A 25,597-nucleotide genomic window follows, 5' to 3' on the forward strand; every position below is an offset into this window, starting at 1 on the left:
AAATCGAAAACCCAAAGCCAAAAGTTGCATCCCGAAAGCCAAAGTCAAAGGCTGGTGGGAGCCATAAAATTTTTAGTGTCATGTTATACATTTGTAACCCCTCCTCCTGCCATCCTGCCATCCTTTTTTTTTTCGTCCTTCCACCCCTTGTTGGCTGCATTTTTGGGCATCCTTTCTGGTATTTTTTTTTTTCTCCTCTTCAGCTCACTTGTTAAGCTGCTAACCAAATTTATGGCCAACGATTCCCCACAGAGCTGGCGAAAAATGCATATTTTTCGGGTCGGAATGGGGCGGGGCAGTGGGGACGACAGCGGGGTGGATTTTCGTGAGCCTGCTTAACGAGGATAACAATAAAGTAAAGGACACTACACACACATATGTATGTACCTATTAGGTGTATGTAAGTAATCCAGCTTAACAAATTCTCCAAGAACTTGAAGAATTCTAATTAGATTTTCTTGATTTTTAAAATAATCATATTTTGTTACAAAAATTAAAATTAATACAGGATTAATTATATACTTGTATACAAAAAATAAACAAACGAATAAAATAATTTAAAAAAAAAAGGAGAAAATCAGATAACTCATAGAGGTCGACAGTGATACAGAAAACTGATCGAAAAATTATTAAAGAAAAAATAAAATAATTATTTAAATAATAAAATAATTAAAAAAAAAGGAGAAAATCAGATAAAATAACGAGGACGAGAATGAAAACAAAAACCCACTGAAGAATGATTTAAGAAAAAAATTTTATAAATTAATCATTTTTAAGAAAAAAAAACAAATATTAAGTTCAGATGCACATCTTTATCCAAAGATTATGGATATGAAAAAAATTAATAAGAATAAATATACGTTTATTATAAAATAAACAAACGAATAAAATAATTAAAAAAAAGAAGTAAATCAGATAAGGCGACGACAATGTGGACGACAATGAGGAGACAACCGACCGAAAAATTAAAACAATTGCTTAAATAATAATAAAATAATTTAAAAAAAAAAAAAGGAGAAAATCAGATAACTCATAGAGGTCGACAGTGATACAGAAAACTGATCGAAAAATTATTAAAGAAAAATATAAAATAATTATTTAAATAATAATAAAATAATTTAAAAAAAAGGAGAAAATCAGATAAAATAACGAGGACGAGAACGAAAACAAAAACCCACTGAAGAATGATTTAAGAAAAAAATTTTATAAATTAATCATGTTTAAAAAAAAAACAAATATTAAAATTAAGTTCAGATGCACATCTTTATCCAAAGATTATGGATATAAAAAATATTAATAGGAATAAGTATAGGTTATGTATTATAAAATAAACGAACGAATAAAATAATTAAAAAAGAAGAAGAAAATCAGATAAAGCGACGACAATGTGGACGACAATGAGGAGACAACCGACCGAAAAATTAAAACGATTGCTTAAATAATAATAAAATAATTTTAAAAAAAAAGGAGAAAATCAGATAACTCATAGAGGTCGACAGTGATACAGAAAACTGATCGAAAAATTATTAAAGAAAAAAATAAAATAATTATTTAAATAATAATAAAATAAATAAAAAAAAAAAGGAGAAAATCAGATAAAACAACGAGGACGAGAATGAAAACAAAAACCCACTGAAGATTGATTTAAGAAAAAAATTTTATAAATTAATCATTTTTATAAACGAATAAAATAATTAAAAAAAAAGAAGAAAATCAGATAAAGCGACGACAGTGTGGACGACAATGAGGAGACAACCGACCGAAAAATTAAAACAATTGCTTAAATAATAATAAAATAATTTAAAAAAAAAAAAAGAAGAAAATCAGATAAGGCGACGATGGCAGAGACGACGACAAAAAACCCACCGAAAATGTATTAAAGAATAAAAAACTAACATAGAAAATAAATATGAATCAGATTCAAAAATATTAACCGGATGCTATGAATGTCGGGCGACGACTGACTGTAAACCAGTCATGGATATATTCGATTTGACTTGCTTAAGACGATTGCAAGCCAAAAAACAAAAATAAAAAATATTAAAATCAGATTCAAATCCAAGCCAAGGCTATTATTAATTCCAAGAGAATTGATTGCAAGATAAACAAAAAATAAAATAAATAAAAATCAGATTAAAGAAAAAAGAAAATAATTCAGGAGAAGATGAACCGGACCAGACGAATGCCGGGCCACGACTGACTGAAATGTGATGGTTTTTCTGCTTTTATAGAGTTTGAGGGAAAAGCAAAGCCCACTTGATTTTAGGATTTTAAAAAGGAGTAAAGAAAGCATACTATTTTTGCTCCTTTTTTGATTTAAACAGAGCTGGTCACTTTTTTTTAAGTAAGAAGGAGACCTTGCCACACTTAAAGTTGATAAAATTAGATTTCTTATCCAATATGTTTGAAAGAAGGATTCCAGAAGAGTAGCTATAAAAATAAAATCAAGGGTAGAATTTCGAAGTTAGATATATAAACCTCCCTAAACCTCTTAGTTTTAATACCACATTTATTTAGTTTTAGCTTTTAAATTCATTTAAAATGAAAAACTTGATGTTGAATGTTGAAATCGGTCTTATACGGACATATATGGCAGGAATAGCTATTTTTATCACAAAACCAAAGAGCAGAAGGCAGAAAATAAAAAATAGCAGTTATGACAACTTTTTTATGACTGCAGCCGAAAGTGCATTTGCTTTTTATGGCCGAGTGGGTACTAAAAAAAAAACCATGATATTATATATTATTATATTATTATTATTATATTTCCTATTTATCCTAAGAAGAAGAAGGCTACTTGATTTTTGGGATTTTAAAATTTTCGTAAGACAGCCTACTATTTTTTTGTTGTACAATACTAATTAGTAAGACCCTTTGGCAGACCTATGGCAGCTTTTTAAAAATAAAAAAATATTAAGGAACCTTTATTAAATATAGCTATGATTTATGTTTTCTTGTTAAATTTCAAATACCCTCTGAAAGGGTATAAAAACCCAAAAATTGTAACAATTAAAATTTTAGCCAGAAACAATGAGAGCCTCGAACGTCGAAGAATGAAGAACGAAAATGCGGGCCGCAGCTTTGGCCGACATTCCTGCTGGATTTGGATATATAATATATACATCATCAAGTACACACACAGCTATATATATCCTTTATATATAGACTCATACAGCTGGGGCACCACCAAAAAGCAGACTCCCAGGACCCGCGGCAACTGCATAAAATATGCCACCAAAGGCAGCAACCGGCTAGAAAAACGAAGGATATAATAATAAAAATAAAATAAAAAAGAAAATATAAGAAAATATACATATTTTTCAGCAAAGAGCCGCAGAAAAGAGACCCATATCGATGGATGAGAGGAAGCAGTAGCGGGGCTAAAGTTCCAGGGGCGTCGCCAAAGGGAGAGGGGTGGGGTGTGGAAGCTGCGAAATTTGTGCAGCGCACCAAAACAACGTGCAAAATTTATGGGGCATCTTTTGCCGAAAAATTCAGTGTAGGGGAGGGGAGGGGTGCAGGGATGCAGGGTAGTAGGTTGGTAGAAGGGGTAAGTGTGGCAAGGTGGCAGCAGGCCATTCGGGCGCCAGTTGGGCAATTGTGTGTGCAATGAGATGTGAGCTGAGCGGTGGGCCATGGTCACACTGGCCCATTATTATGGGAGTTATTTTTAAGAATTTTTAAACTTTAAATTTATGTTTTTAAAAGCTAAAACAAAATATTTTAAGAATCTATAAGAATGTTGAATAATATGATAAATAAAATAAAAATATATATTTAATTATTTTCTATTATTTTATTAGAAACTCCCTTATCCCTTATTGTTACCATTTTTATGGTTTTTTTTTTTTTGCTTGTCACTTCCGGTTGCCCAGCCCTGGTCCGGCACTTTTGGCCCACTTTTTGCCCCACAGACTGGCCCGCCAAAGAGAGTGTGAAATATGGCCGACACTTGGAAGTTGGCCTTCGATTTTTCATAACAACTGCATATTTATATGGCCAGCCAGCCAGCCAGCCAGTCAGGCAGCCTCACTTTCATCTCGCTGGAGAGACTGGGCAAGGGATTATGCAAGACCACTTTCTTCTGAAAATATTCCTAAAATATTCCTCACTGGAATCTCTTAAACTTAATAAATGCAATTAAATTTCAATTTATTTCGTTATTAAATCAGATTCAATTGAAGGACCTTTTGAGAGAGACAATTCTTTGGTAATTAGATGGCTCGTATGGAAATTAAGGTTGTGGCAACATCTGTTGAAAGTGAGGCAACAACATCTTCTCCTCTATTTAGCTCTTTTTGTCTATATGTGTGTGTTGGGAGTTTATTTATGTATGTATGTGTGTTTGGGTGGCCTCAATTTCCAGAATTTCCCCGGGTGCAACTGCAGAAGCTCTCCACTTGCCACTCCAATTCGTACTCCTGCCTCCTGCCCCCCCCAGACTCTGACTCGGAGGCTTGCCTTTGCTCGTCCTCGTATTTGTCTGCTGCAAGCTGCATTTAAATGTGTGTCATGATGTTAATTTGCTGCACCGTCGGCTACAGCAGCCTACACTAAAAGAAATTCTTAAGAATTGAGATGAAAATTGAGCTTAATTCAAGATGATAGCTAGGGTAGGGCAGAAAAGTAACAAGAGGTACTTTCTATAGAATTCTATTATTCTATAATTTATTCTTTGAGATTTAAGATATCAGATTTATTCCATAAGAAGTTCTAGAAGATACCCGGTACTTAAGAGAAACTATGTAACAAGGGCTGTGTGATACCCAGTACTCACAACATGAGGGAAATGTTAAAGCAAAGACTGTATGATAACCGGTACTTAAGGCCCTAAACAGACATACATAGAAAAGAATGCTGTACGATATCCGGTAGTTGAGAGGTTAAGGGGAATAAATAATACTGAAAATACTAGAAAATAATACTAGAATATACTATGATTCTGACAAAAAACAGAAGCTAATACCACTAACCATACAACATATAGCCTACTCATTTCATACAACGGAAATGGACGCCAAAATGTCTTGCGACAGGCCCCAGCAGGCTCCAGAGAGCATCTTACTCTCTTTCTTTCGCTCTAAAAATACTAGAAAATAATACTAAAAGATATACTATAATATAGTATGTTTCTGCCAATAAATAGAAGCTAATATTTTATGATCCTCTACTTAGAGTTTTTATAGAGCTATAATCTGAAAAAAAGTAAACAAATGCTTCGAGATACCCATTACTTTTCTTTTGAGACAAAAACATATATATACGAAAGCAATATGATACCCGTTACTTCAGGGTGCTATTTGTAATACAGAAGATGCTATTTTCGATTTTTAAATACATGATTAATACTGATAGAGACTATATAACTAGGGATCTAGATAAAGCACTATAGAGCTGGAAACTACAGATATAGAGACTTTATATATAGAAACTTTTTAGAAAAAAATTGTAGAAAGACTATAGAGATAGAGCCACTAGAGATATATGTAGATACTATAGATATAGAGTCTGTGGAGATGAAGACTTCTTGGAAAGAGACTTTATATAGAAATAATATAAAGATCAAGACTTTAAAATAGAGCCTTTAGAGAAAGAGACTTTATGGATAGATGCTTAATATATTGGATCTATAGAGATACAGGACTTATAGATAGAATAAATAAAGATAGAATGACACTAAAGAAATCGAGACTTTGAAATAGAGAGAACTAGAGAGAAAATGGATATAGACCCTACATACATGGAGACTACATTTGTATATAGAAACTTTATAGATAGAATTTTTAGAAATAGAGCCTATAGAGATAAGATAGATGGCCTCTTCAAGAGCAGGTTTATTTAAAAGCCTATTCATAATTTATAAACTTTATACTAACTCATACATACATACATACAGATCTACCAAACTATAAAGAATTTATTTATCCAAGCTGTACAAGTACCGGATATCATATATTCTGACTCAGTCACATTCAGAATCAGTCATTAGTCATAGCATTTACTTATTCCACTTCCTAGTCTATAAACTAGACTTCCCTTTGAATAATAATAAGAATTTGAAGAATAATTTCCCTTTGAAATAGTAAAACCATTTCAAACCAATAAGACACTTTCCTCAGTGTACCTGCTGTTACCAAGGGCCAGCTGACTTCGTCTCAGCCAGCTGCAAAGGATGAAAATTGGGAAAATGAGTGCTGAAGGGTTTTCGTAATTTTTTTTTTTTTTTTGCTCGGACGAGTGTTTTTTGGTTTCAGGAGGAGGCAGTTGCAAGTTGAAACCGAAGCGGAGAGGAGGAGTGGCGGAAGAGTGGCGACACTTTGACTGCAACTGCGACAGGCGGCCTGTCGTCATTCTGTCTCAGAATTACAGACAGACAGAGAAAGAGATAGGGCAAGAGAGAGAAGGGAAAAAAGTCCTGCAGACCAAAAAAGACAGTTGGCAGGCAGTTGGCAACCGAAACTGTAACTGCAAACTGCAACTGCCACTGCCACTGCCACTGCAACTGCAACTGCAACGGCAGCTAAAAATGCAAGCTGCAGACTGAAAATGAAAATGAAACTGGCCAGAAATGGATTTTTTTTTGGCCAAAAACAAGGCTTCTTTAGACCACCAGCATTTGTCAAAGTCGTTAGAAAAACATGAAAATAAATTCAAGACTCAGAACAAAGACACTGAGGGAAATATTTAGCTTAGAACTTCCTTAAGTTTTTATTTAATATTTTAATTAGTAACTTTATTTTTTTTAAGTGCCTTGAAATGATTTACAGTTACTAATTTGCCAAGTTTCGCAGCCATAAGTTTGCGGCTAAGATTTTTTGAAATTTATGGCCAAAATAAATGAAAGTTTTGTAAACTTTTTTATACATACATATATGTATGTATGTATGTATGTAAGCCATTAAAATTAATTGAATTTTTATTTGAATCGGCCACGCCCACTGACACTAATGCAACAAAATTGAAGCAGCTGCCACAGTGGAAGTGTGTCCTTGAGGGCTCACACACAGGACTCTGGCTCTGGTATGGCCCAAAGGCTTCAGAAAAACATTGTAGTGCCGCCACCCCCAACCCCTTTTCCTTTTTATGGCCGCCAGAGTTGCAAGTTTTCCTTTTTTTTGGCAACTGCTGCAACATGTGACGTCACAAAAATAGCATATATGTTGAAGTTGGTATTATCCGGGCAAAGGGGGGGGGATAAGGGTATCTGAGGGAGAAATGTGTAAATTGCTGGTGCATTTTGGGCATGTTTAATGTAATTACCAGAAGGCTTTCAGAGGCACAACAACACACACACACAGAGACACACACACACACACTCGCATCAAAGTCATGGGTTTTTATTTTTTTTTTTGCTTTTTTTGGGTAACTGCCTTTTGGCATTCCGCCAAAAATATCATTCTATAAAATACGAGTTTAAGCGCAAGCACACAAAAGTCCAATAAAAAACTTCGTTTTCCCCAAAAAAATAAAAGAAAATTGCTGAAAATCAGTAAGAACTCTCTCTTTTTTTTTTTTGGGAGGGAGGTCGGGTGGCGTAGAGGGTGGACCTGATATCCTGACAGGCTGGCCGACTGGCGCCCTGCACTTTGTACAAAATAATATTTGCTCTTTTCTACTTTTGGCATTTTTCATAGCCTACAACTCAATGGATTGTTTTTTTGTTTCAACACAGATACAAATGCAGATTTACAGATACAAAGATACAGATACTCAGATACTCAGATCCACAGATCCACAGATACATAGATACAAAACAAACTTTGCATTTGGGAGTGCCTTTAAAGGATGTTAGTTTTTTTTGTATTTTTAAGCCAGACTTTAAATTTAGTTACAATTTTGGTATTTGGTACACTTTTGGTATTTTTTGTATTTATTTGCATTGCAAAAAATTGGTGATACGTTGAATATAAATAAGGGGGCTACATATAAAGATATGTAGCTTAATATTTTCAAGAAAAGATAAAGAAAATATAGGAATTATAGATTAAGGTATAGTTCATATAATTCCTTATAATTTAGACCCTATTTTAACCTTGTTTTCTTTATTTAAAGTTGAAAGTTCTTTAAATAAAAAATTCGTTTCTTAAGAAGAGGCTTAAAGGCTTAAGAATGTGTTTACTATTTAATCCCTATTTCTTCTAAATTATTATTTTAATATTGTACGTGTATATTATAGCATATACTTCGTAAGCACACGAAGTTTCCTCTATAACTCTAATATGTAATCCCTATTTTAACCTTATTTTATTATATCTAGAATTAGAATTAATAAGGTTTTTAGCTTTTAAGGCTGGAGGGACAGAAAAGATTTTATCTTTTCTGATAAAATAATTATCTTAAAATTTATATTATATTTTATATGCTTCATTTAGTTATAAAGTTCTTTTCTGATAAAATAATTATCTTAAAATTTATATTATATTTTATATGCTTCATTTAGTTATAAAGTTAGAATTTATCAAGTATGTATTTCAAAAAGAGATCTGTTTCTAAAGAAAAGAAGATGTTTAAAGAGAATGGCTCTATATATTGTAGGTCTATAATAATTCTTTATACCCTTTATGTTTTTCTTCTAAGTAATTATGATAGTTTTATATAAATGTTGTCATATATTTTATAATAAAACCTCTATGTCTCTATAATTTACCCTCTATTTCAAGCTTTAATTTAATAAAAGTTAGAATTAATCCGGTTTTCAAGAAGAGGAGATTCATATAATTTTAAACAATTACTATTTTTTATTTAAACCTCAAAGCTTAAACCTTATTTAAAGTTTGAAACTCTACTGTCTTCTAAACCCAATACTTCCCTTTTCAAGGCTTATTTTTTTTTTGTTCAAAAATTTTCAATAAATATTTATTAAATGGAGAATGGAATGGAGATATTCCTTCCATTTTATACTAAATTTCCGGCTTGCTGTTTTTGGTCGAATGTTGAAATTATTTATTTACAACAATGCCACCACATACACCCATCCCCTCACCCTCTCCCTCTCACTTCCTCTAAAAAAAATACCAAAAGTTTCGCTTCTTTGGCTTTCTTGGCTTCCTTCTAGACTCGTATATGTGCTACTCCTTGTATATATATATATATATATCTTTTTTTTTTTTGTTGAGCTGTCTCTTCTTTGGCGTCGCCATCGCCATCACCGTCGTCTCCTTGCCATATCCTTGGCGTATCCTTTGCGCCCCGCCCTTCGTTATCCTGTCGCTGCTGCTGTCGCTGTCAAGTGCAACACGAAATGCTCAACTCAAAGTCCTCCGTGCGCTTCGTTCTTGATTTAGTTTACTTTAGTCACGTTTATTGCACTTTTAGAACAGATATCTTTACTCCCCAGTTCCCAGTTCCCAGTTCCTCTTCTCTCTCTTCTCTTTTCTCTTCTTCATTTCCTTTTATTTCCTTGGTTCCCTTTCCCAGGCAGTTCGAGTGCCCGGAGTTCGAGTTCAAGTGGGGCAGGGCAGGACTAGGTTGGGCAGGTGGTGTTGCAGGTGTTGCAGCCAGAGTGCCAGCTGTGGGGCATCTCGTTAAACGAATCTTTTAGGCCCTCTGAGCTCTTATTTATCCACACAAACACACACACACACACATACTACATATATATCTTTATATTTTTATACCCTTGCAGAGGGTATTATAATTTTGTCCAAAAGTGTGCAACGCAGTGAAGGAGACATCTCCGACCCTATAAAGTATATATATTCTTGATCAGGATCACCTCCTGAGTTGATATGAGCATGTCCGTCTGTCCGTCTGTCCGTCTGTCTGTCTGTCTGTTTCTACGCGAACTAGTCTCTCAGTTTTAAAGCTATCGACTTGAAACTTTGCACACACCCTTCTTTCCTTTGCACGCAGTATATAAGTCGGAACGGCCCGGATCGGCCGACTATATCCTATAGCTGCCATATAACTGATTGATCGGAAATGGTATAACTTCGGTGTTTTTAGAGTTAGAGAGTTCAAATTTGATATGAGAGCTATTTTTGGCAAAATAATATGACATGCCAAATTTCATAAGGATCGGCCGACTATATCCTATAGCTGCCATATAACTGAACGATCGGAAATGACCCAACTTTCGTGTTTTTGAAGATAGAAAGCTGGAACTTAGTACAGATTTAATTCTTGGTCAGTTGATCCAACCTACCAAATTTCATTAGGATCGGCCGACTATATCCCATAGCTGCCATATAACTGAACGATCGGAAATGGTATTTGGTAGAAATATCAACTTTCGTATTTTTGAAGATAGAAGTTTGGGACTTTTTTTAGATTTTGTATTGTAATAAATTGGATTATATATTCCTATTCCCATAAGGATCGGCCAACTATATCCGATGTTTGCGATATATATCCGGTTTTAACTGCAAGGGTATATAAACTTCGGCTCCGCCCGAAGTTAGCTTTCCTTTCTTGTTATTATTTTATTTACTTTTGTGTGGAGCCCCCCCCCCCCAAAAAAAAAGGGGGGCAGCAGAGACAGACACCAGCAATGCTTAGGGAATAGGCTTTATAGGTTCAGGGTTTATAAAAGGATTTTAAGAGAAAACTTTGTTCGTTTTTTACTTAATTTTTTCTCATTTAAGTTTAAGTAAAGAAATATAAAAGGGGTTACCTCAAGATGAGTCTAAGATATATGGGCTTTAATTTGTTTTTTAAATAATTGGCCCACAAAAAACCCTTTCCCAAGGTTTTTTTCTACAAAATTTTCAAAAAAAAAATGGGAAACATGTTTTGGGCTCTAATTTTGAGGAAAAACTGTAGGAAATCAATCCAAAAATCTTTCAAGGTATTGCGCTTGAAAATCTGATACAAATTGGCTGAGATATAGCTATAGGAATGGGCCATTATGGGCCAATGGGGAATATCTTGGAATTCGCAAGGAGGTCTCTTTAAAAAAAAAATTGAAAAAAAAATTATTTTGTGGTAGATTTTGCTGCAGATTATTCAAGAATTGAACCATAAATGGCTTAAGGTTTAAGGCTTAGAAATCGAACCGGAAATAGCCGAGATATAGCTATGGCTATGGTCCAGCCCCGTGCTTTAAAAGGAAATTCCCCACAAAATGTAATAAAATATTTCTATTAAATACTACAAATACTTTCAACATAAAGTTTTAAAGCAGAATATTAAAGAATCGAACCACAAATACCACTTAAATATCAGGCAAGAATTGTCTAAGATATAGCCACGGCTATGAGCCATTAGGCAACAAATGGAGAAGTCCCAGATGGAGAAATTTTAAAAAATATTTTAATAAATATTTTAAAAATATTAAATAATCCAATTTTAATGTAGAATAGTAGAAATAAGGTATTCCACTAGACAATCGCATAAAAATTAGTCTAAGATATACCAACAAGAGACAGGAAAAGGACTTAATGGGCTAAAAGGGTAGTGAACATTAAGGAAAAGTCCTAAGAGGACTTACGAGGAATAACGAGGAAAAGTCCTAAAAGTGTCATCTTTCAGATTCTTTTTGGGCCAAAATTGTAGAATATTTTAAAACCTTATCAAATAAAATCAAAAGGTTTTAGTTAAGTCACAAAATGACAGTCATACCCGTATCCATCGAGGGAGTTTCGCTGCAATTGCTGCTCCCGAAGCTGCAACTTCCGCTCGGCGATCTTCTTCTGCTCCTCCTTCTGTTCGAGTTGCTCCTTTTGGTGTTGTTGTTGCTGTTGCTGCTTCTTCCGGTGCTGGCGGTCCTCACCGAGGCCATATAATCCGGCTACGGCTGCCATGCCCTAGATAGCGTCTAGAGATCCTCCCAACTAGGCACTCTCTCAGGCTACACCGTCCGGATAACACTTGTCCGGCGGAATTATTTTTTTTTTTTTGTTGGTTCTTAACTGGTTATGTTGTTGTTGTTGTTGTTGTTGTTGCTCTGTCATGGATCGATTCCCCGATTGGCCCCGATTGCCATACGATCATTGTCACAAATATATTCATTTTTATTCGAAAACTTTTAAGCAATTTGTTGAACATTTTCTCGAATCACTCGTACATTTTGGGGAGATCTTTTTTGGTTTCAAAAATGGGGTTTTTTTTTAAATAAATAATAGGAGGCACTTTTCTTTAAACACTTTTGTTTTTTAAAGAAATATTTAATATTTGAATATTTAAAAAATGTTTAAAAAAAATCCCTAAAAACCTCAATTTAATCACAAAAACTTGCTCATTTTTTTCTTCTTTTTCTTTAGAGTCCTTGTGTTATTGTTTTCTTGAATATTTCTCTCAGTGTATCGCTTATAGTCTGGTAAATCAATTAGCTACTGCCTGCCCCGCCCCGCCCCGTCCACCCGCCCACTTCCTTTGCCAGAACTGAGGCTTATGTAACCATTGCGTAATGCCAGCCATAATTGCATCGCTGTTGGTTCGCCTTTGTTGTTGCTTGTTTAGCTTGAAGCACATTGCTGGGGAAAAGTAAACAAAAAACAGCACCACCCCCTCTACCCCCAGAGTGGGTGTAGTCCGCCCCCCCTCCCCTCTCATGCCATCCCCCACCATAGTTAAGGAAAGTGAATCACATCAAATCGAATCGAATTGAATCGAATCGAAATCAAACACAAAGCTGGCTTTTGCGTCGCATGTGGCATGTGGCATGTAGCATGTGGCATGTTCAATGCGCCATTATCTATTATCAAAATGGATTTCGGCCCACCACCACCACCTGTCTGCCTTAATAAATTATGCCTCTGTTTGGCTCGAGAGCCAAAATCCCCGATTCCCCCGAAATTATTTGCCAAGAAGAGACTAATTAGGGGATTTAAGTTGGGCTAATTGTTTGAGTTGGCAGTTAAGGGGGGGTATCCATGTATATTGGGGTTTTATTTAAAATGAATTGAATATTTTACAAGAGTTTTTAAAGGCTCTAAAGAGTCTTGAAGTTTTTAATTTAAACTTTACATTCAAGTCTTAAGAAAGTGCTTTCTATTCGAAAAAGTACTCTCTTTTCATGGAACTACTACTATACTATATGATACCTGGTACTACTGTATATTTATAGAAGAACAGGATGAATTGGAAGATATCTGGTAATACTCTTCATTCTTAGAAGTAGACCATGTTTATGATATATACTCTTTATCTCTATTCATAAAGGAGTACAGTCTATCATATAGACAAGACTATATCGTACCCGGTACTATTCCGGTATAAATATTAAAAAGTAGACTATATGATACCAGGTACTACACACTTTTCATACGAGGAGACTATATAATAGCTGTTATTACTCTCTGTTCGAAAAAGAAGACTACTATATGATAGGTGTTACTGCTGTCTATTTGAAAATGTAAGCTATAAGATACCAGGTACAGCAACTGTTCTCATTTTAGCTTATAGAAGAAGACTATAAGATAGCAGTTACTACTCCCATTTTACCGAAATGTAATATATGATAGTTGGTACTACTCTTTACTTAATAGAAGTAGAGTATAAGATGACAAAATGGAAGACTAATTAGGCTATATGATACCTGATACTACTCTTCATCCATAGAAATAGACCTTAATACGTAGAATTATTCCCTATTCATCGAAGTAGACTATACCACTGTTGGGACTCCTCTGTTTTTTATGGAAATAGACTATATAATACCCGTTACTAATTTATATTTATAGAAAAAGACTATAAGGTAACAGGTGCTACTCTCAATTAATAGTAGTAATATATACTAATCCTGGTTATACACTGTATTCCTAAAAGAAGACAATATAAGACTAGAAAGAAGACTGTATGATACCTGGTACTACTCTCTACTGATAGAAGGAGACTATAAGATACCAGGTACTACTATTTATTCTAAAAAGAAGACTATATGCTATGTAATACTACAATAATGATACTTCATATATTTAAAAAAGAAGACCAAGTAGGGTATATGATACCTGGTACTATTCTGTATTCATAAAAGTGACACCTGTTTCAATACAGTATTCAGTATTCTGTAAATATATTATAGATGGTACCACTCTCCATTTAAATAAGTAGACTTGGAGGTCCAGATATCTTGCAATCTATTCTTACTATTCTATCTTTTCTATTAGAATAGTATTATTAAAAGTACTGGGTATAACTACCTCCGAGCACCGATACACCCTCCGTATTTTATTACCCTTCTCGTGCTAAATGCCAGCCCCAAAAGCGAGACCATTTCGCAGCCAATTAGCTCTCATCTCCATCTCATCCAACTAAGAGATGCCAAATTGCAGTTTTGTGACTGAAGCGGCATTTAATAAGCCAAAAGGGGCTAAGAACCCGTCTAGCTGGCCAGCTAGTTCGGACCTGGCCAGGAAAGGAGGCTTAAATCAGCTTGGGAAATTGCTTCCGTGTTGAAATTGAGTTAACAATGCTGGCTGGTGGCTGGTGGCTCATGGCTCGTACCTCGGGTCTCAGGTGTTGAAAGTGCGGGCCAGACAGAGAAAGAAATCCCCATTGATATTAAAAACAAGAGCACTGAAAAGAGATGGCACTACATAGAGAGAAAGAGATAGAGAAAGAGACTCAATGGTTGGGTTTTTATTGATTTATGCGCCCTCGCATCACGTATACGCCTCGTGTTGCTTTTGCTTTTGCTTTTCAGCACTAATCTCGTTCAGCTGGTGGCTCAATAGGGTGGGGGGGGGGAAGGGGTGAAGAGAGGGGGGAGAGGGGGTGTGGTGCAACAGTGGCCATTAAGTGACAGTTGCCCGGCTGCACAGCACAGGCTTAAAATGCAATGCCAAACACTTGCGTTGACGTTGACGTTCATGTAAGCGCATTAACTCATACAGCCATCAGGGGGAGGGGGGCGAGAGGGACAGGGACAGGGACCCTACAGGGTAACTGTAATGGAGAGCCATAGGCCTCGACCATCAAGCACCACCAAGGTCAGGGCCAGTGTGAGCTCCCATTGCGTACTGGGGAGGGACAAGTCCATTGGCCATTCAATTATGTCTCTCCACGAACCGAAGACTTGAAGACTTGAAGCCACCTCACTGCCTCAAAGACTGTATTCCACAGATAAAAAGGGGGTTAGGGGGGGTTGTTAAGGGGGTGAATTGGTAGAAAAAAACAACAGAAAACCATATTGAGGGGGAGGCCCTTGAGTGATGCATCAGAACAAATCGAAGAGGTCTCGGTAATTGTATTTGTAATTGAAGAAAAGTGTCTGTGAGATTAAAGGGTAAAGGTTACAGGTTTTTCATCTCATATGGTAGGTGGTATGGGGTATGGGATATCGGGGATAGGATGTATAGGATGTATGGCTTATGAGGTATAGATCATCTAGGTTCTATCTATTTCAGTTAAGAACCACTTTCAGAAGGGTTTAGTATCAAAAAATATCCAGAATAAAGAGATATATATTAGGGGCTATAAGGTTTAGATTCTATATGCTATATGGCTTATAAAGTATAGATCATCTAAGTTCTAGTTATTCCAGTTAGGAACTACTTTCAGAAGAGTTTACCTTTTTATATAAGAACTTATAGGAAGTGATATAAGAAATCGATATAGGGATATATGTCAATGGGATCAATTAAGGTTAAAATGGTACTGCATATGGGTTTTTTCTATATTCTATAAGAATGCTATCTGGTGTATATAGTGTAGATCATATAGGACCTAGGCATCTAAGGCCTAATTATATAATATGGTTTTTGGAAGGATTATAATCTAGTTTAAAACGATCTTTATTCTTAAAACCCATCAAGTGAATATCAAGACCTCAAATTATAGCCTATTCTGGTCCGGTAGAAAAGGATGTAGGTTTATAGGTTTATAGATTATAGGTTATATAGATTTAGGTTTGTTTTTCTGGTTTATATATCAGCTATAATCTAAAAAGATCTGGTAAGTCCTTAGAAGAATATGACTCTACTCATAAGTAGGATAAAAACGGAACGATTTCGGAAGGATATACAACCTTTAGAAGGCCCTATAACCATAAACCATCAAGAGTGAAAATAGAAAGGAATAAAGGTTCCAGATATTGTTTCAATAAGAATGCTATCTCATAAAGTATATATCATGAAGGATTTAATCATATTCCTATTGATATTTTGATATTTTGATATTTTGATCTATTTATAGTTCTGGGAAGTCCTTGGAAGGATTACCCTCTAGTTGTAGAAGACCTTCTACCCATAACCCATCGAAATGAAAATCAAGACCTCAAATCAGACCTCAAACCGTGTCTGTTATTTGTGATTCGAATGCACATCCTGATTATTATTAATACGAAGCCTTGAAGAGGTCCTCCTCCAGGACTAGCTTTATAGAGTTGACCTCCCGAAACCCCCCCTCTGAAACCCATTCAACTCATTATTAAATTAGAATCAACTAAATTAAATGAGAGAGATGGGTGGCTGGTTGGTTGGCCTGGCTGGTACGTGTGTGTCTGAGTGGGTGGGTTTGGAGGTGTGTGTGTGTGTGTGTGCGCGTTGAAGCGCATCCTGGGCAACCACACAGACCCCCCCCCCCGCTGAGGCCACCTCCCGCCCCTGAGCTCCACCTCCTCCTTTGCCTTTAATTGAGTTGCGCGCTAATTTGAAAGCAATAAAACAAAGCCAGGCTGGAAATGGGGAGCGAGAGTGGGGAATGAGGTTTTTGGTCGGCTAGCTATATGTTACCTGTTAGGTAATCCTACCAACCAACCACTCCCCCACTCCACCCCCCTTTGAAGCAAACCCGCATAATGCGTATTTAATGCACTTCCAGCATCCTTTTACGAATTCCCCGGACATTTTGCGCTTTTTTGGACAAAAACGGGTTAAGTGAGATTTAGATTTTGGCTCTAACTCTGGCTCTTGTGGCTCATAATGTCAATATTAAAAGCCCAAAATGATTACCAAATTGAAACTGAAAATAGTCATCCGAAATGGGTTAAGATATTCCAAACAAGATAGTCTCAACATAAATCCAAAATTGACAAAATAAATAATTCAAACTAATGACAAGAAATTCTTCAGGGGCTTGCCTTTCCATCTCTATCTATCTCTATTTCTATCTCTATCTCTTTCTTTGTAGCTTTATTTATATATACATATATATATGTGGCAGCTTAGATGTGGCAGCTTCCCGTGGCTCCCCACGGTGCCATAAACATTTCCAAACGCTTCGCTTTCGCTCGGTTTATGCACACAAATTATTGTTTTATGCACACAGGGACACCCCCTCAACCCACCAAAAAAAGGGGTTTTTCATAGAATGGAGGATCTAGGGGGGGTGGTGGTATTGGCTGTTTAATCTCCACTTTAGCCAAAACAAGGCGGGGGGAGCGGGAGGAGACCAGGCTGTGGTTGCGTTTCAGTTTGCCTTCCACTCGGCTCAGAGTACACGGTTTGATTGATTTGTCAGGAGATGCGGCACAAGATGCACTGAGAAAAAATAGCCAAGCTTTGGTTTTTGGAAATATTTTAATTATTTTTTACTAAAAACTGTTTAAAGTATTTTTTTGTGAAAAATGTAATTAAAATAACTCGATTTTTAAAGGTCTTATGAAGTTTTGAAGTTAAGATTCTGGTTTTTTGAAGAAATGGAATATTTTTTAAAGATTAAAAATATAAACTTTAAAAATACGTAGGTTTAAGTTAAAAATCGATGAAATATTTATTTAAATATTTAAGCTTCAAGTATAAGTAATTTTCCAAAAAAAAAATAATATTAATAGTAAGCAAAATAATATTTCTAAAAAAGGTTTAATGACAATTAAGTAAAAAATAGACATTATTTTTAGAAGCTCTGATTAAATATTTATTTAGGAGCGCTATTTTATATTTAAAGAAAAGTCTAAAAATTTTTAAAAATTCATCTTAAAAGTTTCTTGATTTTTAAAGCTTCTTAATTGTTTTTTTTTAGTTTTTTTTCAGTGTAATTCCGAGTAAATGATGGCCATATGCCCACATATGTGCAATGAGCCGCCGAGTGGCGAAATGTGGGAGTAACCGACTAACTGGGTAACGCGGTAACCGTGTTGCAAGACCGTGTTGCAAGAGCGTGCCCCAAAAGCGTTTTTGCATCGCCATGGCCCGTGGCATTGACATGGGGCAGAGGCAGAACTAAAACCAGAGGCAGGGCTAAACGAAAAGCATTTACCCCGAAAGCAAATACAAAATTTATCGATTACTAAATGACAGCGGAAATGCCAATGAGAAAGGTTGGGGCCACAAAAACACGGAAAAGGGAATTAGAATTTCGATACAAAGGGGCATGAGGCATGGGGCATGAGGCATGTTGAACGGGAACAACAAATTGGAAATGACAGACAAGCGCCGACAAAATATCACAACTGACTTTCTTTACAAGAAAAAAAAAAAAAATAGAAAAAAAAAGGAATAATTTGATGGGTTTTAGGGAGAGAGGGGTGGTGAGGAGGGGGGGCGAGGGGAAAGTGTGCGTGCGTGCCTGGTCATTCCCCCCAGGACACCCATTCCCCCACCTCTATCATTTAGTGAGTAAACACAAAATATATACTATTTTTTTTTGTTGAAAAAATACCGCTTTACAACACTGGTGAAAAAAAACCATTCACTCTTTAAAATTGAAGTGGCATTAATTTTATGAAAATAATTGCCAGAGTTGTCAGAGTCCCTAAAATTGAAATTCTTTATGCAAATTCCATGCCATCCTGGCCATCCTGTGCCTCGTTTTTCGGCCAAAAAATACTAAATAAATGAACATGTTTGAACAGGTCGATGCCGATATGCAAACATATCGTTGTTTATTTTTGGTTCATAAATGTGCATTTTTAGTTTTTTTGCAAATTAAAATGGAAATATATAAATATTCTTTAATAAAAACCAATCAACTTTAAAGGCAATTGTTTTTCAAACAAAATAATTGTCAACATAGCCCATAGCCTCGAAAAAAGGCCAATCAAGCATTAAAATGGCCACAAAAGCATTATCAGCTAATTTCCCATGTTAACCTCTCACTTTTCCACTTTTCCGCACATTTTCACTTCACTTGAGAGTCTCTTTCTTTTTTTGGAGAAATTGCAAAGGTTGTCAAAGTTGAAATTCTGCTAGCTGGGCTTTTGGCTTGTGGCTTTCAGCCTTCCTGGCTTTATGGTCAAAAAAATGCATAAGTGTGTGTGTGTGTGAAAAGCTAACATGGCTAAAGATAATTGACATACATATATGTATGGGTTGACCACAAGGCATACAGAGAGAAAGAAAAACTAATATAAATTGAAAGACATGTTTAGACATGTTTAGACTTGTTTGGACATGATTTGGATTTGAAATCAATTATCTTTTTTAATTAAATCTCTATTTATTTAACCGCAGGGCCTATGATTTCACAATTAATTTACAATTACTTCGATTTAGCCCGCAAAAGTATGCTATGGTTTTTTTTTTCCTTTCGTCCTGCCACACAAATTCTGAGTGTGTGTTTGTGTGTGTTTGTTATTTTTGGCCTGCTAATACCATTAAAACTTTTTGTCTAACATAACCAAAAAGCCAGCACCAACAACTGCCACCAGAAGCGGCAAGCCAGGGCGGGGCAATCGCAAAACCCCCAGCAAGGACTCTCCAGCAAGGACTCTCCAGCAAGGAGCAAAGCAATTAAGTTTTCCAACAGTAGGAAAAGTGTCAAGACTGGGCTGTTACTGCTTAGGAGAGTTGGTAATGGGGAGAGTTTGTAATTTCTTTAAATTAATAAAGAACACTAGGCGTATGAGTGATATTTTTGTTCCAGATTACGCATACGCCCTGGGGGTTTGAACTACTTTTTGTAGATTTCGTTGAAGGTTTTAAGACCTTATAAGCTTAGGGTAAAGGTTTATGATTTTTTTAAGAATACTAGGCGTATGAGTAATATTTTGGTAAGATATATTACTCATACGCCATGTAGTGCAAGCTTTTTTAAACGTTCTTTCCTTACTTTTAAGGATATTTAAGGAAAATCTAAGAATTTTTAACCAAATCCCCAGGTAACTAGCGTAATACCTACTAGGCGTATGAGTAATATTTAGAGAAAAATATCACTCATACGCCATGTATGATTTTTCAAATATTCTAAAAAAAAATACTCTTTCAATTCTAATAAATATTACAAGCTTAAACCCCTCAAAATGCCCAAAAAAGAACCTCAATTACCAAGCCTATAAGTAATATTTAACAAAATAATATTACCCATACGCCATGTTGTACAATTATTTGCAGTTACCCTTTAAAGATCCACTGGCAACTTTGTAGTCTCTCTAACTGCGGCATACCCCAGGTGGGTGAAACAACAGAAAACCAAAAAAAAAAACAAATGAGAGAAACATAAAGGATATATATAGTTTCTGCCCGAAAGTGAACAGGAAGCGCCAGAGGAAGAGGAACTAGTAACAATGTTGCTTGTTATTAACATTTATAGTTTCGTGTCGACTCGAGGTTGGGCTGCCCTCGTCCTCGCCTTCGTCCCGTCTCTGTTGCACGGTTAGTTAGGCGTCTATCTCCGTCCCTGTCTGGCAATTTGAAATTTGTAAACTAAAGCCAGTGGACTGACAATGTCTCGGCTTTGGCCAGAAAGTTCATTTTGGTAGGACATTGGTAGGACTGACTGGGCACGTGACTTTCAAACTTCACTGCCGAGGTGGCAGTGGCGCGTTCCATTTAATGAACTTTCTTTTTTTTTCTTTCTCTTTCTCTTTCTGTGGCAGGCAGTATGCAAATCGATGGAGAGGACACACGAAAATTAAGCTGCACTAAATTTAATTAGGCTAAGTGCAATCGAAATCAATGAGGCACAGGTTAAGCCGATAACCTTTGTGGGGGGGTCTTCTCGTTTTAATTAAGGATACAAAAGGTCCTTTTGCATTTCGTTTCTACTTCTCTTCTTCTACATATACATGCGTGTGTGTGTGTTCTAATTCCTTAACTGTGTGGTAGTATCGATTTTGCTTACCAAAAAAAAAAAAAGAGAAGCAAACGAAAGAAAGTTCCTTTGGTCAGGGCGTGTGTTGCACCTGGAACTAGAGGGAATTCACACACATACATCTATATATCAGAGGGTTAAAGCCTCGGCACAACACGATTTTTATAGACCCAAACGAGTAAGAGTGAGAGGGGGAATTGTATAATAAAAACCTGGCTAAAACGAGACACACGGCTAGGAAGCGAACGGCAGGCAGGCAGGGCGAGTCCTGACATTCGCGTATTTTTTTATGTTAATTTTTATTGCTCATTTTTACTGTTGCTACTTGTGGTTGCTCTTGCCACTTGGCACTTGCCACTGCCACTGCCACTGCTACTGGTACTTCCTACCATTTGAATTAATTTTATTTAATTTGTGATTGTTTTCAGCTCCGCTCTTCACATTGTTGGCTCTTCACTTCAGTTTGGCTTTTTTTTTTGGCCCAATTGTTTATTTATTTTTGCCCAATTTGGCTCTCGGCTTGTTATGGCCAAGTATTTATATAACCACTAAGAAAAGTCTATAATTTTCATTTAAATTTCTTAAGAAAAAGATTCAAGTCTTCATCATCATCATCATCATAGTCGTTGCTAATCGATTTCGAAAATGCTTTCGATTCGAAATTCTATTTAAGCATTAATGAAATTTTTCAACAGAAAATAGAGAAGGAAAAACCCAATGAAAAAACCCTGAGAAAAACCCAGACAAAGAAAGTAGAAAATGAGGAAAATGTGCGTGCCTTCTGCCATCGCCATCGCCATCGCCATCGCCTTCGAGTTTCAGCTTCAGTTGCTTGTTGGGGGTTTTTAGCGATTTTCTGCATGATTTCGCAAAGAATTTCGCACGATGTCGGCCAGCGGGCTTGGGGGCCAAAGCCTTTCCCTGATGGAGAAGTCGTACTCTCTAAATCCTAAAGCCTGCCTGCCTGCCCTGCCTGCCTGCCCTACCTTCATACCTTCCCAGCCGTCAAGTCGGGCATTAGAAGTTTCCGTTTTCAGATCACTTTTTAAGCCGGCACTTGGCCTAGGGGGTTTGGTTTTTGATTAAAGGGGGGTTTTATTTTACATTTTTTTTTTAGTTTTAAGGGTTAAAAAATTTATTAAAATATTGTTTAGAAATTGTAGATAAAGAATAGATCATATTTTTAGCTTGGTTTTCAATTTTTTTGGGGATTTAAAATTTCAGAAATAATATGCTTTGTAGAGACTTTACTGTAGAGACTTTACTGGAATTTCTTTATAAAATAAGGTCTTTAATAAATTATTTATTTTTAGAAACAAAAGTTTAATAAAAACTATCATAAGTTTAAGATTTCTTTTCCTATAAAATTTAAGAGCTTTCAATTTTTATTTTAACAAACAAAATTATTCAAAAACAAGACCTATTTTTCAAAGTTTTCTTAAACACTCTTGCACTCTAAGTACTAGTTTCTTTAAATATTAAGTAAAACTTTAGTTTTTTTAATAAAAAAAAATATATTTTAATAGCTTTAGATGTGTTTAAAAAAACACTTAAAACCTATGCCTAATTTTTAAAAATATTTCAATAAGAAAACCTGTTTTTAAACCTCATCTTAATGAAGATATCAGTTTCTACCTTTTTTGTAGCATACTTTTTAGGGCTTTTTTTTCAGAATATCTTTTTAAGAAGAAACCCCTCTAATTATTGAATTTTAATCCTTTCTCATAAAAATTCATAAAAAATAAAATAATTTAAAACCAAAAGAACCCTAAACTCCAAAAGCTTTTCATTTTTTTAGTGGTCCAGGGTATAGTAGCTTCGGGTTATGGTAGCTGCCAGTAAACTTGGCTGTTTATTGCCATTTTATTTTTATATTTTTATTCATTTTTTGTTGGATTTGGCTTTCACTTGAACTCCCAGCCACCCCAACCCCCCCCTCGCCCCTCATGCCTTACAATTGTTACAATTTTGTGCCGCTGCTGTTGCCGGCGGCATCTTTTGAAGGATTCGCTTACCCGCTGTGCGATGTCTGGCAGGATAATGCGAACAAGTGGATGAAAATGTTTGACACGGAACAACAAGGAGCAGCGGGAGCCAACTGCAGTTATCCCATCAGCAAATGCCGCTCCCCCGCGCCACCCTCAGACCATCACCCAACCCACAGAAACAGAACTCTGTGTATGCCGTGCTGTGGCCTCCTGTCTGCTTCTTCCTGCTGCTTCCGTTTCCGCTTTTTGTGCAGCAGAAGCAGCAGTAGAAGCAGCAGCTTGCTTCTTGTTTGGCCTTTGGGCGCAAATTTGAAAATAATTTACAATTACGTCACTGGTGCATATGCTTTATATAACTGGTATTTTTTTCTTCTTATATATATATATAATATTTTTGATATTTTATTTTGCAGCATGCGTATGCTTGACCTTCAGATTGGCTTCAGAAAGCCACCGCAGATCAATAAATGCCACCCGCCATTCTTTTTTGACTTTCTCTTCATTTTTTTGGTTTTTGTGAATTTTTTTTTTTATTTTTTTGTTATATTTCTGTTGCTTGTTGAGTCGTAAAAAGAATTACGCAAAAAGAAAGGGAGAAAAAAAGAAAACAAATAAAAGCGAGAGAGAGACGAGAGAAGCGGCAAAACGGAAAAATCAAATAAAACTGTGAAAAGCCGGGACCACAAAATGCACAAAAAAAAAAACAAGAAAAAACCTACAAAAAAAAAAAATGAAAAACGAGGAAGAAAATTTTCAGGAGGCTCTCACAAAATATTTGAATGTGTTTTTTGGGCAAGAGTGTGTGTGTGTGTGTGTGTGATTGTGTGTGTTTGCTGGCTATGTTTGTTTCAAATTAAAATCACGCAGCGCACGTGCAATCTACAAACACAAGCTCACACACACACATCTAAAGATATATGTATGTATGCGTTTCCACCTCACGGTAGCATATTAAAATGGCCGAAAACCCAAAAAAAAAAAAAAGAACGCCGCAGTGCGTAACTTTCTCCGCCTTTCTCCTAGTTTTTGGAGAAAGCAGCAGGCTTTCCACTGGCTAGAGATTCCAGACCAGGAATAATTTACAATAACCAGGCTCCAAATAAATGAAACACTTAAACAAAAAAAGACATGTTTGAACTTGTAAGAAAACATGTTTTAACATGTTTCAGAACAAGTTTAAACAGGTTTTTGATACCTAACCTAAAACTTTTAGCTAATATTTGCTATTTAAGCATTAAACAGATGCTTTACTAAAGCATATATTGTTTTAAATATTAAAATTATTAATAATTTAAGTTTAATTTAAAAACTAAAGCTTAGAACTACATTTTTAATAGCCTTAACCTCAAAAACCCTAATAAAAGCTATGAAAATCGAACTTTTTCTATTAAATTCCCCTCTAGACAAAGACATCTCACACTTTCTTTTAATTTCTAGGAATCTCTTACGAATTTTTTCTAAGTGTATGCATGTGTGCAGAAACCACAAAACATATGCGCATAAATATATATACATTTCTATATATAAATACATATATATATATAAAGCAATTGGGCCAAAACTAAATGGCCAAGACTGGCAGTAAGGACAACCAGAAAGGTGCCCCAATCTCTTCAAAGGAGGAAAGGAGCCATAAAAATGAAAAAAAGCCAAATATGTGGAAATCTTTCAATCAACGTTTTTTTCTGCATTTTCTTTTTGTTTTTTAGAGATACGAAAGTCAACACTTTCAAATCCACTCGATGAACAGGGAAAGCAGAGAAAGCCTTTCTTTGGCATTAGGAGAGCTTAGTAAGTATTTCCCACCAACGAACGGTAAGGGCCAAGAGGGTGGAGAAGGGAATGGTGAGGTGGTGATGTTGCAAGCCAAGAGGGATTTATTAGACGGAAGCCTATGTTGCCATAACCACTTAAAGGGACAGGGAAGGAGATCAAAAAGGGGGGAGTACTTCCAAAAAGGGGTTTAGCTTTTTTTAAATTATTTTGAATTATATTAGTAATTTTTTTTTATTATTTAATTTATTAAAAAACAAGGTCTAGGTAGTCCTTAGACTACGCCTCTGTTGGAGAGGAAATACTCGACGCTTTTACGATTTAAGCTTGAGCTGAGCCTACAAAAAAAAAAAAATAAAATAAGCGGGCAATGTGCGTGCAAATGGCCTCCAATCCATGCCACACACCCCCCTGCTCCCCTCAGCTGTGGCTCCAAAAAAAACAGAGGGGGGTTTGGAGGTTTTTGGAGGCCTCCTACTTGTATTCAACCACAAACTGCTTTTGTTTTATGATGTTTCACTTGCCAGTTGTTGCTCGAACTTCCTTAACCCAGCCACGCCCCCCAGTGCTCCCTAGTGCTGCCCCCCTTTGACCCCCTCCAGTTGCCACAGCTGCTTGCATGCAAAGTTCAATCAAAATAAATCAGTTGCCTAGAACATTATACAAAAGGCAAGTGTGACGGGGTGACGGGGTAGGCACACTGGCAGTGTAGGGTTAAGAGGGCTGTGGCAGCCCAAGTGGCTGGAGTGGATAAGGGTTAACAGTAGGCAGAGCTGTCGAGCCGTCACGGCAGAGCCGTCCCCCCCTTCAACTCTTCAAGTGCCCAATTAATTTTTGGCGTGTGCGACTCAAACTTGACTTAAATCGCCAATAAAATAAAAGAGAGTATAACTTTTAAAGAATTTAATATTGTTTTTAAAGTAAATATATCGAAATACAATAAATATTTAAATTTAAGACCATTTTAGTAAAGTGTTTTTGATTTA

At 35.9% G+C, this 25,597-nt stretch overlaps 1 protein-coding gene across 13 annotated transcripts in view; it reads right to left on the minus strand.

The window, feature by feature from the left end:
- Window positions 1-25,597, minus strand: part of LOC108129539 (potassium voltage-gated channel protein Shaker) — a 159,310-nt gene that overhangs the window by 34,899 nt on the left and 98,814 nt on the right. For 2 of the 13 annotated variants that reach the window (XM_017247641.3, XM_070282602.1), the window contains exon 1: window positions 11,560-11,987. The exons of 9 other annotated variants lie outside the window; for them this stretch is intronic. In XM_017247641.3, the coding sequence (XP_017103130.2) occupies window positions 11,560-11,741 (182 nt within the window). In that variant the 5' untranslated portion in view covers window positions 11,742-11,987. Of the gene's footprint in view, window positions 1-11,559; window positions 11,988-25,597 lie in introns of those variants that run through there. 2 more of the 13 variants (XM_017247632.3, XM_017247622.3) reach the window with 1 other exon arrangement.

Source organism: Drosophila bipectinata, chromosome XL (genome assembly GCF_030179905.1).
Source record: "Drosophila bipectinata strain 14024-0381.07 chromosome XL, DbipHiC1v2, whole genome shotgun sequence".
NCBI lineage: Eukaryota > Metazoa > Arthropoda > Insecta > Diptera > Drosophilidae > Drosophila > Drosophila bipectinata.